The 17,534-nt window shown below is 49.6% G+C and overlaps 1 protein-coding gene across 2 annotated transcripts; it reads left to right on the top strand.

Moving 5' to 3' along the window:
• The first annotated feature begins 8,664 nt into the window (after nucleotides 1-8,664).
• Nucleotides 8,665-17,472, top strand: MAP1LC3B (microtubule associated protein 1 light chain 3 beta). 2 transcript variants are annotated; one of them, XM_027890476.1, is made up of 4 exons: nucleotides 8,665-8,814; nucleotides 11,394-11,449; nucleotides 13,752-13,858; nucleotides 15,875-17,472. In XM_027890476.1, exons 1-4 carry the CDS (start codon nucleotides 8,775-8,777, stop codon nucleotides 16,047-16,049), a joined length of 378 nt encoding a protein of 125 aa, XP_027746277.1. In that variant the 5' UTR covers nucleotides 8,665-8,774; the 3' UTR covers nucleotides 16,050-17,472. The 2 variants fall into 2 exon arrangements, with proteins under 2 accessions (XP_027746277.1, XP_027746268.1); XM_027890467.1 differs by lacking the exon at nucleotides 8,665-8,814 and adding an exon at nucleotides 9,016-9,247.
• Nucleotides 17,473-17,534: the final 62 nt, after the last annotated feature.

Here is a 17,534-nt window from a genome sequence, read left to right as displayed (position 1 = left end):
TCCTCGAGTACTGCCACTCCGCGCTTCGACTTTCTCCCTGGTATACTTTTTGTCCTCCCCGGGGTACTGCCTGAGAAACCTCTCATTACAGAGGGTTCCCTCTCTGCAAGAGACACCTGTTTGGGTTGTTTCGTTATGTTTTGTTCTGCCTTTTTTTTTTTTTCCCTTCCCAAATGCCAGACCTCACATTTTGTGCAAATGGCTTCTTTTTCCCATGCTGTTTTTGAGTTTTGTTTCTGGGTGTTTGGTTGGTTGGGTTTTTGGTTTTTTTGGTTTTTGTTTTTGGGTTTTTTTTTTGGAAATGGCTCCTTTATTTCCATGTTGTTCTGCAAAACAGCTGCAAAGAATCCTTTGGGGTTCCTAAGCATCCTCATCCAGCTCTGCTGGCCAGGAACAGACAGTGAGGGCTGCACTGACAAGGAAATCAAGTTGCTTCCATGTAATTAACAAAATTTAGAGCCAACCTTGTTTGCCTCCCGGCTGTGAAGAGTCACTGTTCCATTGAGATTTCTGTGGTGCAATGAGCTCCCTGTGCTCAGGGAGTGCTAAGCAGAAGAGGGTCCTCGGCATTGCTAGCAGAAATGCTGCCCTGAATCATAATGGAGGAGCCTCACCCCCAGTGAGGGTCCCACAGCAGCAGTCACCATGACAATGGAGCCATGACAAATACCTAAATTGGCAGAAGACAGGAAAACAGACGTTTAATTCATGCAGAAAGTCTGCAAACCTCGCCCACGAGAATCACTGCAGGGAGGCTGTTCATCTGCAGAGCGAGGAACTGACAGAGGATGAAGAAAGAACAGACCATTGGACATCGTAGAATCACAGAATTGTTTGGGTTGGAAGGGAGATAAAGCCCATCCCGTTCCACCCCCTGCCATGGGCAGGGACACATTCCACTAGACCAGTTGTTCCAACCTGGCCTTGAGCACTTCCAGGGACGGGGCAGCCACAGCTTCTCTGGGCAACTTGTGCCAGGGCCTCACCACCCTTACAGGGAATAATTTCCTCCCATACCCCATCTAACCCTGCCCTCTGGCAGTGGGAAGCCATTCCCCCTTCTCCTGTCCCTCCAGGCCCTTGTCTAAAGTGCCCCTCCATCTCTCTTGGAGCCCCTTTAGGCACTGGAAGGGGCTCTAAGCTCTATTCTCCAGACTGAACGCCCCCAGCCCTCCCAGCCTGGAAAAAGAGCAGAGGGGCTCCAGCCCTCAAAGTATCTTCATGGTCTCTGGATTTGTTCAAGCAGCTCCATGTTCTTACTTTGGTGAGCCCCAGAGCTGGACACAGAGCTCCAGGTTAGGTTTTATGAGTCCAGAGAAAGGGGGAGAATCCCCTCCCACTGCTCACACTGCGTTTGAGACCCACCAGACAAGATGAGACGTTTGAGTTGCGTTGGACAACCCAAGGATTTTGCCAAGGGTCTAGTGGGCAGCTCTGGCTGTCAGGGGGAGAATCCCCTGACTTTCAAGGATCTGGATGGCCATGCATATGGGGCAACCACATGATGAGTCTGAGTTTCATGGCTTGTGGTACAAACAAAATTGCTACAACCCCGGGATGAGTAAATGCTTCTTACAGCCTGAACCTCTGCATTCCTCGCTCCGACACTGCCCACGTGCAGAATGACGGTGTCATTTTTAGTAGTGTGCTAATCCTTTGGGGCCTCAGTGATGGACAAATTTAGGGCCCACACTTCTGATTAAGTTACAAAAAGCTGCTCCAAGCATCTAAAACAAGGCACATGGACCATGAGTCACCTAAACCGAACATCAACTCTTTGGAAATACATTTGTGGCTGTTTTCCACCTGTATGGAATCATGTGGCTTTTCCCCCATGTTACATTACACTCCACTGGTACTCAAAGGTTCTGACACAGTTCGAGAAGGCCTTGTCATGTCTGTTTGTTTAGGATCTGATGGATTCATAGAGAGGACAGGGAAAAGTACTGATGGCAAGGATTTTAGTGCGAATGAAACAAAAGATGTCCTTGGTGACATTGCCATGAGCAGAAACTCGGCAGTCTACAGCACACACAGGCTTTCCCCACTTTCTGGTTCTATTTTTATCTGAACTTTATTCTTTCTCCTTTTCCTCCGAATGCTCCTGCTGTGCCTAATCACCCTACAGCCTTCTCTCCTGTCCCTCACCCACCTGACCCCCATAACCTTATCCCACAGTCGGTAGATGCTGAGCCACTGCCCCATCTCTCATCAGTCAGACTTTCCCTTGGCCCACTGACCCCCTTTTCAGTCCACTCCAGCAGAAGGAAGGACAATACATCACAAATCCATGCCAATTCCCACGGAGCTCCATCACACCATGCCTATTTCCTCCAGATAAAGAATGGGAAAAGTCTGTCTGGCAGTGCCCATCGCCATTACACACTGATGTCACCTAGAGCCCAGCAAAGCCTGAGGAAACGTGACAAACCTCTCAGGGCTCAGGGTGACCTTTCCCATGGAGCAGAGTGAGGGAATCCTCACATCAGAGAGGAGAAACAATCACTGTCTCCACTCCAGGTTTCAAGTCCCAGACAGAAAATATTTCCAGTGCTGTTCTGGTGGATCATCCCACAATAGTTTTGGAGGTTGGGCACAGCCAAAGTCCTGAGGGCCCAGAAGGCGAAGAGCTGGTGCACAACAGGGCGGTTATAACTGAATATAACTTTCAACTTCAGTGTTTACCACACTGTCATCAAACTATAAAATTGGCACTTTCTCCTCTGTGTCACCGAAGCATTTATCTGAGTCAACCAGCTTTGTTTGCGACAATAGAGAAAACAGGATAAGTGCATTATCATCCTCTCCCATTCTCTGTGGCACTGTCTGGGCACCTTCCTTTGAAAACACTCTCAGAGTAATAGCCCAGAGCTTTCCAGTGCTGCTGTCTCAGGCAGGCAGCTTGTGGCCATTACCACAGGGCTCTTGAAAAAGGATGAACAGAAAGGGGAAATGTGATTGTTTCATTTCCCTCCAGCAATTAAGGAGCTGATGCAGCTCTCGCTGTAGTCAATTAATCCTCACGCTCGCTAAAGGGCTTTGGATGGGTCCCAAAGTTAGTGTCCTCATTTTCTGTAATCCTGGAAGTGTTTACGCCTTCCCAGGCTCTGAGTGGGGATGAGCCAGCTGATGGCACATCCAGCCAATAATAACCTGAGCAGCCAGGAGAGAATTATTTATTTTCCATTTGGCAAGAGAGACAGAAAAGCATGGCACGGCAGGCCGAGACAGATGAACAAACCCTCTCTGCAAGCCCTGTTTGCCACACAGAGTATTTGCAGTGTGTTTTTTTGGCACAGGCCTGCACTGCAATTTCTGCTTTGCAATAAAAAACAAAGGCTCCTCCTGCCTCCTAAAAAAACTGCCTCCATCCTTGGAAGCAGGACACTCTGAAGAGAGAATATTTCAATAGAGAGGCCAAAGAATTTTGCTTTGGTTTTTGTAATGTACATATTTTCATCTCAGATATTCTTTCTTTGTTATTTTAAGCTGGAAAACAACTCTTCTTGTCCTGAGTCTTTGACTTCCCACCTTCTGTCTGGACGTTGATTTCATCAGATTTTGCAGGATAAACAACAGTGGACAGGCTGGGCTCTTCAGGGGAAATCCAGAGCACTGCAGAAACACTGATGATGACTCAGGAAGTAGTTTACACTCTCCTGCTTTAGAGCAGAACTCGGTGCCCTCATTTTACTTGGCTATCCACTGCCAGAGGGCAGGGTTAGATGGGATATTGGGAGGAAATTCTTGGATGGGAGGGTGGTGAGGCCCTGGCACAGGTTGCCCAGAGAAGCTGTAGCTGCCCTCTCCCAGGAAGTGTTCAAGGCTAGGTTGTACAGGGCTTGGAGCAACATGGGACAGTGGAAAGTGTCCCTGCACATGGCAGGGGGTGGAATAAGATGAGCTTTAAGATCCAGCCTTCCAACCCAAAACACTGTGATTCTCTGATTTACGAAAGAGGGTATGATCCTTCTTCAACACACTGTCCTTGCAGCGAGGAACCAGTGGTTCTGACAGTCATGAATGCTTGGAGTCACCCCCTTTTTCAGCACTTCTACCAGAGGCATTTGTTGTCCTTCCAGCTTTGACCACGGTCCAGCCTGAACAATTTAGCCCAACACCTCCAGCAGCTCTGTTCACAGAAGCATTCCCCTGCTCTGGATGGATCACAGGACAGGCAGTCAGGGGCTGGAGATGCTGTTACTGAGTCAGGTGCTGAGTGATGGTTGTGCAATCCCAGGCAGCTCACGGAACCTCTGCACATCTCCTCACAACGTCAGCACAGGGGGTGTTTGCTGAAGCCACAGGCTATGTAGGGCTCAGTTAATATTTGAATATGTGGGGAATTGCTTAAATCCTAGGAATATTGAGAACCAGTGGAAGAACTTGTCACATGCTGTATTATTCCATAATTTCCCTGTTCTGCCTCCCGCGCTCACGCTGTTGTTGCTGCTTGCCAAGAGGTTATGGATTTTTGGAGTGAAAAGTAGTACATAAACATGACTTATTGTTGCTTACGCCAACTGATTTACCATGTTCCCTAATCAAACCAACGTCTCCCTTTTAGAACTTGATCCTGAAGCCAAGAACTGTTTGCTGGAATAGCAGGAACAGCAGGAGCTGATGTCAGAGTTATGGGACGTGGCAATGCCTTGGGCAATACTTTGTGCAGGGGGAGTTCAATGAGTTTTTAGCCAAAAATTTTATGAAAATGATGTTTTTGTGATGACAGTGCACACATCTGTGTGGTAGTTTGGATATACCACCCAAACAAAGCACATCTAATAATCTAAAACGTGTTATACTCCAAAAGGCTTGGGAAATATGTGGTCAGATAGAGGAGAGAGACTTCATTTTTCTCGAATTACACTTTTCCTTCCCCAAAATAGAGAGATATTTTGTCATTCTCACCACTTCTTCCTAGAGTTCTCCCAACTCAGGAGATGAAATTTGAAATCTGGGAATTTGTTCATAGGGTAGCCACCATCTTAAGGTAAATATAAGATGAAAATTTCTCAGAAGAGTTATTTTAAGGCAATGAAAACAGTTCACTACAATTGGATTCTGCCTGCAAAATCCAGTAGCAGCTGAGTAATGGCTGCACACTGTTAAAAAAACCACAATCCCACATTAATCTTTAGCTGAGCTGGATCGATAAGAACAATTTGTGAGAAAATAACTTGAGGGGAGGTATTTTGATTCAGGTTGAAATGCAAGCTATTGTCAGCACAGTGTCCTTCCTTTTACTTTATGTGGGGCTTCTCTCCATGTTTCTGGTGAATTTAATACTGCTGACAGCTGCTGAGCTCACAGCTCCAGCCACTGAGTGCTGTCTTCCAGAAAGGTGCAGCACTGCAGAGGAACAGCTTCATCTGCTCACTGAAAAACCTTTTCAGTGCCATTGTACCAGAGAAATGAGGGGATGGTTTATAATCCTGAATGTGAAATACACTCACTTCATTGTGAGGCAGCTGATGTGGGGAAAAAATAGGAAAAGTGGGAGTTTTTCCCCAGGGAAATGCTGTGAATATCAGCTACGCTTTGCAGTCACTGTTCATACTGGCTTTTTAACAAAAAAACACCCCAACCTTGTGGAAGATAGAACAATTGGGAAAACCTGAGGGTTTTTTACTTAACATTTAGTATAGCCTGTTGTAGACAGGAGGATCTGCGCTGGAATCCAAATGCAGCCTGTGCTCTAACCTGCTTTGTAAGTTTGGGAAATCACATCTCCTTTGCTTCCTGAAAAACTAGGGCTGACAGGGATTGCAAGAGATTATTTACCCCATCCTTCTCCCTGAGATAAGAACGATTCTCCCTGAACTCTTCAGAACAGATGTTTTACTAATTTCTTGTCAAATAAAAATATCCAAAGGTGATTAATCCATTTTTTTTCCTAGGGAATTTGTTCTGGTGCTCAACTACTCTTACCCTTAACCCAATCCCTGATGTCTATCGCCATTTCCAAGATGTGTAAGCTCATTATTTCTTGTCCTAGTCCCACCACATGCAGAGAAAGCTAATTCCCTCCTGCTCTGCAGCAACCTTTTGCATATTTGAAGACAATGTAATGTCCCCTTTTGGTTATGTCTCCTCTTCTTCAGCCTAAATGCTCTGTAAATTGTTCTAAGGCCAGGATGAAAATGCTCTCTGGCTCAGTTTTTAAAGGGCTCTGTTCCAGCGCAGTCACTGAGTCTGAAGCAAAAGCATTTTCCAAAGCAGCATTTTCTCACTAGGGATGGGGAACTGTGCTGATCCCAAAGGCTATGTCCATGCTGTCATTCCAACTGCTCCTAACACCTTCCTCAAATCCAGACTCACCAACTGTCTGTGCTGTCGACACGCAGACATGGGTGAAGGCTGAGATGAGGAGGGAGAGGTCAAGCGGGTCTCGGTGTGGATCTAAGTTTCCTTCTCACAGTCTCTGCAGATTATTTATGAGAGGAACATGTGATAGCCCAGCCTGTCAGCAGATACTCTGATTGTGGCTCTCCCCAAGCACCATATGGATGCTTTCAGCCAGAGCTGCAGCCCTGCTAACAGGCAGTTTGTGGATGCAAACCACCCAACACACAGAGCTCGGAATTGTCAGCCCTGGCACCAGGACTCACCTGTACACCCCAAAAAGAACACTACGTGGTTTTTACCAGGGCTCATCCTCCTGTCTTCAGCCCGTAGAGATGATTTTGAGAGCATGGCAGAATTCCCTCAGCCTGGAAAATGTTTTTTTTAAAAGGCGGTGTAGTGGTTTTGAGTCTAGGCACTTGGCTGGGAGCCAAGTCCAACCTGGGACAGGCGGACATTTAAATAAAGAAGAATCCTGTTAACACAGAAATTTGAGGTTGCTAGTTTAAGTTGCAGATGTATCAGCCTTCTGCTGATCATCGCATGTCTCACCTGTTATCCCTGGACAGTGATGCGATGGACAGAGCATTCATACACCTTAAGGCTGTTTTTCCTTGTTAGTCACAATTTTAATGACCTCATAATTATACACCACCGGAACTGTATGACCCTGAATCACAAAATTAGGTAATGAACACTCATTCCTGCGTGGAACGCAGCTTCACTCCAACTTCAATGTTCATCATTCCACCCCAAGAATGCAAAAACACTGCTAATCTCTAAAATGGTTAGAAAACTGTCCTTCTCCCTGTACTCCTAGGGATACTGCCGGCTGCAGCTTCCCGTCCTTTGGATTGCACAGCAAGATCATGTAGCCCTATTGCTGCGAAATCATCCTTAAATTTCAAAACACGGTGCCAGGAAAGTATGTGAGAGAAAGAGAAAGAAAAAGAGATGCAGCTGAAATGCTCCAGCCAACAGCTTGTGTCAGAAAGCTGCTAAGGAGGAAACAGTTGGGCAGTTTTAATCACAACGCGGAATCTGCGACTGAAATTGTGATTTAATCAATTCCTCACAAACCGCACAAGACAGGGTGGTGGCTTCCAAGAGAACTGGAACACCTGCTCCTAAAATTTTGTTCCCCAAATGTGAACTTTACCATATACTTATGTCAGTGTGATGGTAAACTGATGGCAAATCATTAAGAGCACATGTTGTTGAGGGGGGACACAGTGGGCCACTCCAAGGTGGTCATGGCTGCGTGTTCGTGGAATTGTGGAATAACGGAATATCAAGCTGGAGGGGACCTCAAGGTCCAACCTTTCCTGGCAAAAGCACAAGATGACCGTGCTAGGCACGATGGCTGAATCTGAAAAGTGTCCAATCTGGCGGAGAATCCTCCACTTTCCTGGGGAGATTATTCCTTTTTGTCACTGAGGGGGGGACACTGTCGGGGCATCCCGAGGCAGCCATGGCGGTGTGTCACCCTGACAAGGTGCTCTGACACAACCATGCTGTGTTGTTGCTGTGGGAATGCACCGTCAGGGCACCGAGGCAGCCATGGCTGTCGGTTGCTGAGGGGGGACACTGTCAGGGTGCTCTGAGGTGGCCATGGCTGTTCATCGCTGATGGGATGCCAGTGCCGGGGCACTGTGAGGAGGCCATGGCTGTTCATCACTGATGGGATGCCAGTGCCGGGGCACTGTGAGGAGGCCATGGCTGTTCATCGCTGATGGGATGCCAGTGCCGGGGCACTGTGAGGAGGCCATGGCTGTGTGTCGCTGAGGAGGAACGTGGCAGGGCACTGAGGTGGTCACTGAGAAGGGACACTGACAGGGCACTCTGGGGCAGCCATGGCCTGGTGTTGCCAAGGAATCACGTTGAGGTGGCCATGGCTGCATGTCGCTGAGCGGGGGGCACGTCAGGGTGCTCTGAGGTGGCCATGGCTGTGTGTCACCAAGGAGGAACAAGGCCTGACGGTGCAGCGGCCATGGCTGTGTGGTGCACTGAGGTGCAATGCTGCCAGGGCACTGTGAGGCAGCCATGGCCGTGTGTCACTGAGGAGGAACATGTCAGGGTGTTTCAAGGCAGCCACGGCTGAGTGCTGCTGTGGGGATACACTGTCAGAGCATTCTAAGGTAGCTCTGGCTGCGTGTCACTGAGACGTGAAATTCGCAGGGCACTGGGGCGGCCACGGCCTGGCACCGGGGCGGCCTTAACCACACACTGAACAGACCCGGCGGCCGCTCCCGGCCCCGCCACGCTCAAGATGCCGGCGGCGGCGAGGCGGGGCCCGGCGGTGACGCGCGGGTCAGCTGACGGCCGGGCGGCCGCGGCGGCGGCGGGGGGCGGGCGCCGGCACTCGGGGGTGTCGCTGCCGCCGCGCAGAGCCACCGCCGGGCCGCGCCGAGCCGAGCCGAGCCGCCGCCATGCCCTCGGAGAAGAGCTTCAAGCAGCGCCGCACCTTCGGTGAGCGCCCCGGGGAAGGGACGCGGCGGGGAGAGCGCGGGGGGAAAAGGCCCGCTCCGGCCCGGCCGGGCTGCGGGGATGGCGCTGGCTGCGGGGGGTGTAGGGGGGGTATCGGCGGAGCGGGGAGGGGGCTGGCGGCGGGGGGAGATCCTCGGGCAGCCCCTGTTGACAGCGGGCCCGGTGCCGCCCCGGTGTCCCGGCCTGCTCGGGGCTGAGATGGAACAAAACCCCGGCCCGGCCTCCGCGGCTTGTTTACCCCGCGGACAGCCCGGCAGTTGGGGCCGGGGGGGTTCGGGGTGCCGGCGGCTGAGCAGGGTGTGCGGTGGCAGCAGTGCCGTGCCCGGGGTGAGCTCTGGGCTTGGCGTGGGGAGAGCTCCTCAGCACATTATCCATTATCGACTGCAAAACTCCCAGGAGCCTGGAAACATCCCTGGTGTGTGTGCCAGGAGCTGGGCCTGCCCTTCCCTCCGGTGTCTGCTCAGTGTCCGGCGGCCTCTGCGCCAGTGGCAGCGGAACTGAAGCTCCGCTCGCGGTCGGTGCTGGCAGGGGCTGAGGATTTCTGTGCCCGGGGAGCTGCGAGGGGACTGGGGCGTGGGGCTCCTGTCTCTGTGTGGCTGTTGAAAACCAGCAAGGCATCGAAAAGAGCTGTGTAATGATGGCTGGGAAAATGAGATTAGTCTCTTTCGAGAAGGAGCAGCCTTGATTAGAGCGGTGCCAAGGCTTGTGTGTGCGCTCGGGATGGGCCCAGAGCAGTCGGAGGGCTCGGTATTGCTCATGTGTGTCAGTAAGGTAGGCTGGAGCGCTCCGAGGGTAACAAGAACTGGCAGCGTAACCTATTTCTGCATGAATCCCGTACGGGAGATGGAATTGGTGGAAGTAATTGATCCAGATTTTCCTTTCTTTCTGCCTTTGGGTTAAAGTCAAGCTGCTTAAAAGAGCTTTGTGATGTGCCCACCCTTGCCTTTGCTGTGCTGTAAATGCGAGCTATTCCCTGCATTGAAGCGGGGAGAATTTTGATCTAACAGAGCCTGTGTTTATGCTGCCCCCTTTTTTGGAGCTTTCCAAAACTGTTGTTGACCCCATCGCCTGTCAGCAGCCTCTGTGGCAGGTATTAAGTTCAGCTAGGATGGCAGCCAAGCAGTTGCCACTGCAACTAATGTCGTCAGAGAACAGTGTTTATCTGTGGCTGACTGAGGCCTGATTTTGAACATGCCGCATACAATAATCTCCATGATTTGTCCGGTTTATGTCCCTCCTCCTCCCAGGAGTTCTGCTAAGTAACATTGCCAGGAACAAACCTGTTTCAGCTGAGAAGTTAGTCTGACCTCTCTGCACTTGCCAGGTTGATGGTTGGTTCTCACTCACTCCCTGTATCTCTTGAGTTTCTGGTTAATCTTAAAAAGTATTTTAATGAGGTAGAAATCTCTGCCCTTGAAGTGTTCCCGCTGGGCTGTGGGAGCGTGGCTCTGGATGTGGGATGTGGGGCAGAGTGGCTTTCAGGTGAAGGCTTTGCATGCTCCTTGCCTTAGTTCTGCTTGATTCACCTCCACCTTCAAACCGTGATTCACGTGAGTTGCATTTCCTCGTGAGAAGGCACACGGATGTGTTCCATGGACACAAACATGGGCTAATGGAGACTGAGTGATGTTGTTGCTGAGTGACGGGACGGGCAGTGTCCTGCCATTAGCATTCCAGCAGGGAGCTGGGCTGAGTGCTTCTCTGCCCTGAGCAGCTCCTCTCCCTAGGCAGGTGTGTGTTAGAGCCGTGATGCAACACTAAATCATCTCTCTGAAGGCTGTTTGTAACGTGGAGATGGCCTGGAAAGCCCCGTCCCGCTGAAAACAACCATAGGGGTTAAAATTGAGTTCACTGAATCCGAAAGTAGGCAGGGGATACGCAGCAGCCTCTGAAAGCAACTGGCCTGTTTACTCTGCCTCGTGTACTTTAGCCTGGTTCATATCTGTTCTAATAATATTTCTGTCTGAGGAGAGGTGAACTTTATCCTGAAGACTGGCACAGAGAGGGGCAAAATGTGCCAGGTACCTCAGAACCTCCAGCAGCTCCTGCAACAACGGGTGTGGCACAGTCAAAATAAAACCTGGAATTCAGTAACAGGAGAGTGCACGGTGAAAGCTGACCCAGCCAAGCTTCGGCCAGTCCTGGGACTCGGATAATTGTTGACCATTTCCTCTTCTGGGATCTCACAGAAATAGCACGGGGCATTTAGGCGTTAACTTGGGTGGTGTAATTTGAGGCCATAAATTTATGAGGTGAAATGTCTGCCTCAGTGGGCAGAAAGTGAGGGGACTGGGGAGGAAACGACTTCTTTTAACACTTTCTAGGAGTGCCAGGCAGGTGCACACAACACTTGTCACCTTGGGTTAAAGAGCAGAGGATCAGCTGTCACAGGAGAGGTTGTACTCCATGACAGCACTGTCCTATTTGGAAACTGCTTTGCCTGAATTTCCTTTTCTGGGTTTTCCCGACGTGCAGTCCCCCTCTTCAGTGCCGAGGAAATAGGGAATAACAGCATTAACTGGATGCTTAAACAGATTTTTTTTTTTTTTAATCTCTTGCAGAGCAAAGAGTGGAAGATGTACGACTGATTCGAGATCAGCATCCAACTAAAATACCAGTAAGTTCAGTTCTTTCTATTTTTCCCTTCAGTTTCCAGTCTCATGTTCTTTACAGCAGTTAGAAAAGGCTGTTGTGAGGAGACCAAATGAAAATGTGGCTGTTCAGGGGGGTTAAGCCTGGGTTTAAGGGACATTCTCAGAGGAGTAAGCTCAGTGTGGTGGAACAAGGTGCTCTCTGGGGAGGGGGAAGGGGGTTTCCGGTGTGTTACAGTTTTGTGTTGTAGAAAACCACACCCCAGCTGAGCTCTGAGATCCTCCTGAGTGCTCAGCTCCTCTCTCTCAGTGGTTTTCTTCTCCAAAAGAAGAGTCTGCACAGACTCATCAAGAAGAATACAGAGATATGGATTTGATCAGCGGTCTGTGCTGAGAAGGACAGAAAGGCTTTTTTTCTGGGAAATGGGGCTGTGCTTGAGGTCTCCAGCAATGCTGCTGGGCTGTCAAACTCCTCCAGCTCTCCTCACATTGGATATCAGCCCTCACCTTGTCACTTTTTAGCTGGTCAGCTCCAAATGCTGCCTGAATTTGTATTTTCTTTTATTTATGGCATCCTCAAAGTTAAAAATGCAAAGCATCCCAAGAAGCAAAAGGCATGGATCATGTTCTGTCACTGATGAGTTGTTCAGCAGAGAGAACTTAATTGTACCCTCAGCCTTTGGCTCTGTGGTGAGAGCTGGTGATCCCTGTGTGTGGGAATTCTCCTGTGAAGAAACTGCTGCAAACTGTCCACGGTCCCTGAGCAAGTTCACTGACAGGAGCCGTTGTGGAAACAGAAACCAAAAGGTTTCCAGCTTTCCTTTGGCTCCAGACTCCTTCACCTGGGAGCTGTCACTGTTGCTTTGCTGTGCACTTGGGCAGGGGAACAAGTGGTACTTTATAGCAGAGATTTTCTGACTTTTTTGGAACGTTTCATTTTCCCAAAAGGCACTTTCCTAACAAATCTGTTTCCTGACCAAAATTGCTTTTTCACTCACCTTTCACAGCCCACTTGGCCAAAGTCCCCAACTCTGACCACAGGTTGAAAGCCGTTGATTTATGGCAAAACTCTCATTTTAACTCAGCCATGCACAGATTACAAGCAAAAATTCCAAGGTACCTGAGGAACTCGTTGGAGATGTGGTGATGCAAACTCCCAGCTATCCCAGGGGCCTGCTGGCATCCCTGGAGCCTTGCTGGGCCAGTCACGGCCTCGTTATTGTCATTAGCAGTTCTGGATGAGATAAGGTGGCAATGTCACCCTAGATAGTAAATCCCTCCTGTGCTGTCAACATCCCTCATCCTGCTGTTGGAAATACCTATTGGTTATGGTCTGACTTCTTAAAAATAGTGTGGTTTTGTTTTCCAGGGTGAGCCAGCATTTATTTAAACTGATGTAAGGATCTTTCTCTGATATAATTAAATTGGCCCAATGTCTCTTCACCTGTGCAGCTTTTTAATATCAGCACGGCCAGACCCCGTGAGCATGGAAAGGGTCCAAATGGCTGGTGTCACGTAGCTGCTGTTGATTTAAAACCAGCAAACCCCACGTGGCTGTGGAAACAGGAGCACACGAACCCTGAGATCATTTCTCAAAAGCAGGAACTATATTCCGTTGCTGGGCAGGGTGTTCCTTAAATTGGGAAATCTGCAGTTTCTCTGTGAATTGAGTGGTTACTGCATAACGGTTCTGTCAGAATTACTGGTTCCTGAATGTGCTGTCTTGAGGAAATTCTCTCCCTAATTTGGGGATTTGAGGGTTTATACCCTTCAAAAGTAGCTTTTTCTCATGCCTTAGAGTAGCCATGGAAGGTGAATGGAACAGCAGAGTCATCTGGAGGTTCTTAGACTGAAACTGGAGAAATGGCCTGAAACTGGAGAAATTCTAGGGAAAACTACTTCAGCTGGCAGACTTCCCCTGGTCAGCCACTGCATTGTGTTAGAGGGAAGTGGGCTTGATCTTTCCTTGGATTTCCTTGTTGCTGGGTAATTCAGTGCTGGATTAAATGATTCCAGGAAAGGAACTGTTCTAAAGCTGTACTGAAGCTGGGGAAGTGTGCTGTAAAAATGCCTGTGTGCTACCCCTCCACGCAGTGACCCTTGCAAACAGAACAGAGGAGCACGTGAAGATAATTTCATTATCATAGAAACATAAATTTTATACATTAGAAGAGACCTTTTAAGATCATGGAGTTAATTGTTCCTTTTCAGGTTGGAGATGCTGCATTTACAGATGAAGGGAAATGGAGCTTGGAGGAGGGAGGTGAGGGCACCAGACACTGTCCCTGCCTTTCACATCTGCTCCTTTCTCTTTGTGTTTCCTCTTAGGTGATCATTGAAAGGTACAAGGGAGAAAAGCAGCTTCCAGTTTTGGATAAGACCAAGTTCCTGGTGCCGGATCACGTCAACATGAGCGAGCTAATCAAAATTATCAGGTAGTGTACTGGGATTTCAGTGTGAACTGCATCAGGCTTGGACTGGGATGCTCTGTGAATTCCCCACCAGGTGTATGCACTTGGGAACTCTAAATGGAAAATTCATCTACTGAGCACTAGGGCAAATCCAGGAAAAGGTGCTTTTCCTTTAGCTTTGCTGGAAAAAAACCCACTCTGAGAAGAGCTGAGCTGTTAGTCTGCTTCCAGGAGAAGTAGCTGGTTCCCAGAGCTGTAGGAGGGAGTCTGGGGCTGTGAATCTCTGTCTAACGTGGGTCCTTCTGGCCCAGGGCTCCAGCACTTCCTGCGTGGCTATTTTGGGATGCCTTCTCAGTGTTCTGCCATGGAGTCCCCCTCTGGAGTGCCTGCCTCTTCCCACCCACTGGGAAGGGGAGGTTGGGCTCGTAGCCAGAGCAGCTTAGGGATGCTGTTGGCATTCTTTGGGAAAGGAGGCTTCCCTCTGGGACAGTGCTGAGGCCTGGAAAACACCCGCTCAGGCCAGTCTTTCTGCCCTGGCTGTTGGCACAGTCTGGCCTGAGCTCAGTTTACAGGAAAGGCAAAGGGAAACTGTGGAAGTTGTGTGGTCAGAATTGTGGTCAGAGGTTCTGGTAAAGTGCATTTCTGCTGGCTCAGCAGGGACTGTTGGATCAGGAGTTCTCCCGTGGTAACTGGGAAGTGAGCAGAGTTTTTATGTTGGTCATGGTATAGCAGGAGCTGGTTCATGGAGGCCAAAGGCTGGGAAAACTGGGAGTTGTCCAGGGTGTCCAAACAAAAACTTCCACAACAAATCCCATCTCCTACATGAGTAAGAAAGGGAGATGGGGTTTTGGAGGCAGGAGCCAGGTTGCTCAAGTCTTCCAGAATTTCTGAGGAACATGAAAGGCCCTGGGCAAAGAGCTTAACTGCAAGCTGAAGGATTTTCCCACTTTTTTTCTTTGGCTTTACTGTTAATATATAACTTGGTACCAGCTAGACTTGGGCCTCAGCCAGCTCCAGTGGTGCACAGCAAAGCCTGTCCTTCCCAGCCCTTGGAGAGCTGCTGCCTTTCCTCAGCCTGCTGTCTCTGGAGTGATTAGAGCCTGGTTTTGGAAGAGTCTCTGTCCGGGGCTGTGGCTGGAAACTAAATAAATCCTTGTTTCCAGCTGCTGCTGCCTCTCAGCAGCAAGTGGGAGCAGCAGGAATCTCTTCTGATCTGTTCTTTCCTCCTTTCTTTGGTTGTAGCTCCACATACCCTATTTCCTCTTGCTCACTTGGTTAATCAAGTGGTAAGAGAGCCCCTCTCTGCAAACCTGCTCTCCAGGAGGCAGTTCAGCAGAAATACCCATTTCCCCCCAGCTGGAATGATCAATCCAAGGGAAACCCAGAAATGAGCTGCTCACTGTGCCAGGCAGTCTGTGCAGCCTGTTGCTCTCTGCCCTCCCCACGATGCTTCTCCTGGGAAGGGAGGAGAAGAGGGAGCAAGAAGCTCCAAGGTTAAACTCGGGCTGTTGCACAGCTGGTGGCAAAGGGAGTTAATTTAAAAGTTTCCCAGGTTTTTCAAGGAAGCTCTGCCCATCCTTCCTCCCCATCTTCCCACGGATCTCTGAGTTTCATCCCCGTGAGATGCTGTGGAGCTGCAAGCAGTGTGTTTGCTGGTTGTACTGGGATCACCAGGGCCAGGAATGGCTCTTCCTTGTCCCTCCAGTTCAGTGCCCTTCTGGAACATCACTTTTCCCATGAGTAGGGGCTCTGTCAGTGGATACAGGTGTCTGGATTTAGTGGATGAATATAGTAGAGCTTTGGGGTGGGCAGCAAAGGCCTCCTGCAGGGGCAGGGCAGGGTGGGAACATACAGGGAAAGGTGTGGAAGGGCAGAACCAGATGAGCTTTAAGGTTCTTCTAACCCAAAGCATTCCTGAATCTATGATTCCGTGGTGTATTTTGCTGCTGTCAGTGTTGGAGGCCTGTCCTTTGCCATGTGTCCTTTGTTGAGTGGAAATGCTCACTGTGCCCCTCCTTCCCCCTCATCCCCCTTTCCCAGGCGACGCCTGCAGCTGAACTCCAACCAGGCCTTCTTCCTGCTGGTGAACGGACACAGCATGGTGAGCGTCTCCACGCCCATCTCTGAGGTGTACGAGAGCGAGAAGGACGAGGACGGGTTCCTGTACATGGTGTACGCCTCCCAGGAGACCTTCGGAGCGCGACCTTCCGCCTAGGACACGCCTAGGAGCGGCTGCTAGCCTAGGATTTTGGTTGACCCTTGGCCATCACCCCCACTCTTCCCCACACACCCCCCAGGGAAAGAACCGGATGTCACCTACGCTCTCAGTCCTTTAGCATAGTCTTGCTTTAGCAGGTGTCTCATCTCACCTTGCCTTGTTTGTGACTATTAAACAGTACAGACGAGCACCTCCAGCTTTGAAACCTGCTGTTAATAATATTCCACACAGGCACATTTCCATTTCCGGACCTGCTGAAAGGAGCCCAGTTGTGCATGTGACAATTGCAGAGAAAGGGACACTCGATTGACTTTTAACAAGCAAACAGGCACCAGGGAGGAGCTAAAGTGTTTCCTGGGAGTTTGCTGCAAAATCTCCCTACGATTCCTGAAATTTATTTTTTTTTTTTTCAAATGGGAAGGTTTCTTATGAGAGCAAATGCATTTTAATGTTCCAAAGGGGAGCTTTGTCTTCTGCAGCTCCATCAGACTCGTGCTGCAGGGAGTTGAGGCAAGTGCTTGGGGTGAGCTGGGGGAGGACAACTCTTTGTGTCTCCGGTTTTTGGGCACCGCACGCTTGGGGCGGTGCCGGTTTCTGGAATACTCATACCAAACACCACAGCTTTATTGTAGTTTTAGGAAGTGTCTAATTGTAAAATACACACCTGGACAGGTAACTTTGAAATAAACTCCAGTCTGTTACGAATTTCCAATCCCTGTGTGTTCAGTGAACCACTGCTGTTCATCTGAGCTGGCTTCCAGTGATCCATATGATCATTCCCCACCCCTAGCCTGGAGGTTTGCCATTCCCTTGCCTGGGGGTCAGGGAGAAGCAGCTCAGGCCCGGGAGTCACTGTCGAGAGCAGAACAAATGAATTTGGGCATCACTGGAGCCTCCTGCCCAACCCCTGCAGGGGGTTGGGAAGCTCCCGGTGTTCCTCGAGCAGGGAGCAGGCTGTGCAGAGGAGAGTTATCCCGTAGGACAAATCTGTGTTTTCCTCTAGTCGTTGTCAAGTGAGGCGTAGCGGGATGAGATTCCCGGTGTATCCGGTGTGTGTGCACTAACTCGTGTGTCACTGGGAGCTCACCTACTCTAACGGGGGAGAGAAGCAATACTACTGCGTCTGGCACTCACCAAGTGTACACGTTGTACCTACTACACGTTGTACCTACTCCACCTCTTTGCATGCATCTCCTTCCCAGGGCCTACTGCCCATTTTTTATTGTCCTTTGTGTTTTTACTCCGACGTAAACTTTTCGAAGCAGCTTGTTCTCTGTTTAGTTCTGTTCGTGTAAGAACTTGTTTAACTCATAACTGACCGTACTTGTAATTACGACGTGATCGACTGATATTCCTGTACAAATGTTGCTTTTTTAAAATTAATACAGTGCTGATATGGATGGATTACATCCCAACTTAATTATGGCTTGCGTGGTTATTCGTAGAACTTCCTGAAATGCAGAGATGGCAAAATAATAAAAG

This window comes from Empidonax traillii, unplaced genomic scaffold (assembly GCF_003031625.1).
Source record: "Empidonax traillii isolate 1590-97213 ecotype Southwest subspecies unplaced genomic scaffold, ASM303162v1 scaffold13:size3042203, whole genome shotgun sequence".
In the NCBI taxonomy this organism is placed as follows: Eukaryota; Metazoa; Chordata; class Aves; order Passeriformes; family Tyrannidae; genus Empidonax; species Empidonax traillii.
This window is presented reverse-complemented; position numbering and strand designations above follow the sequence as displayed.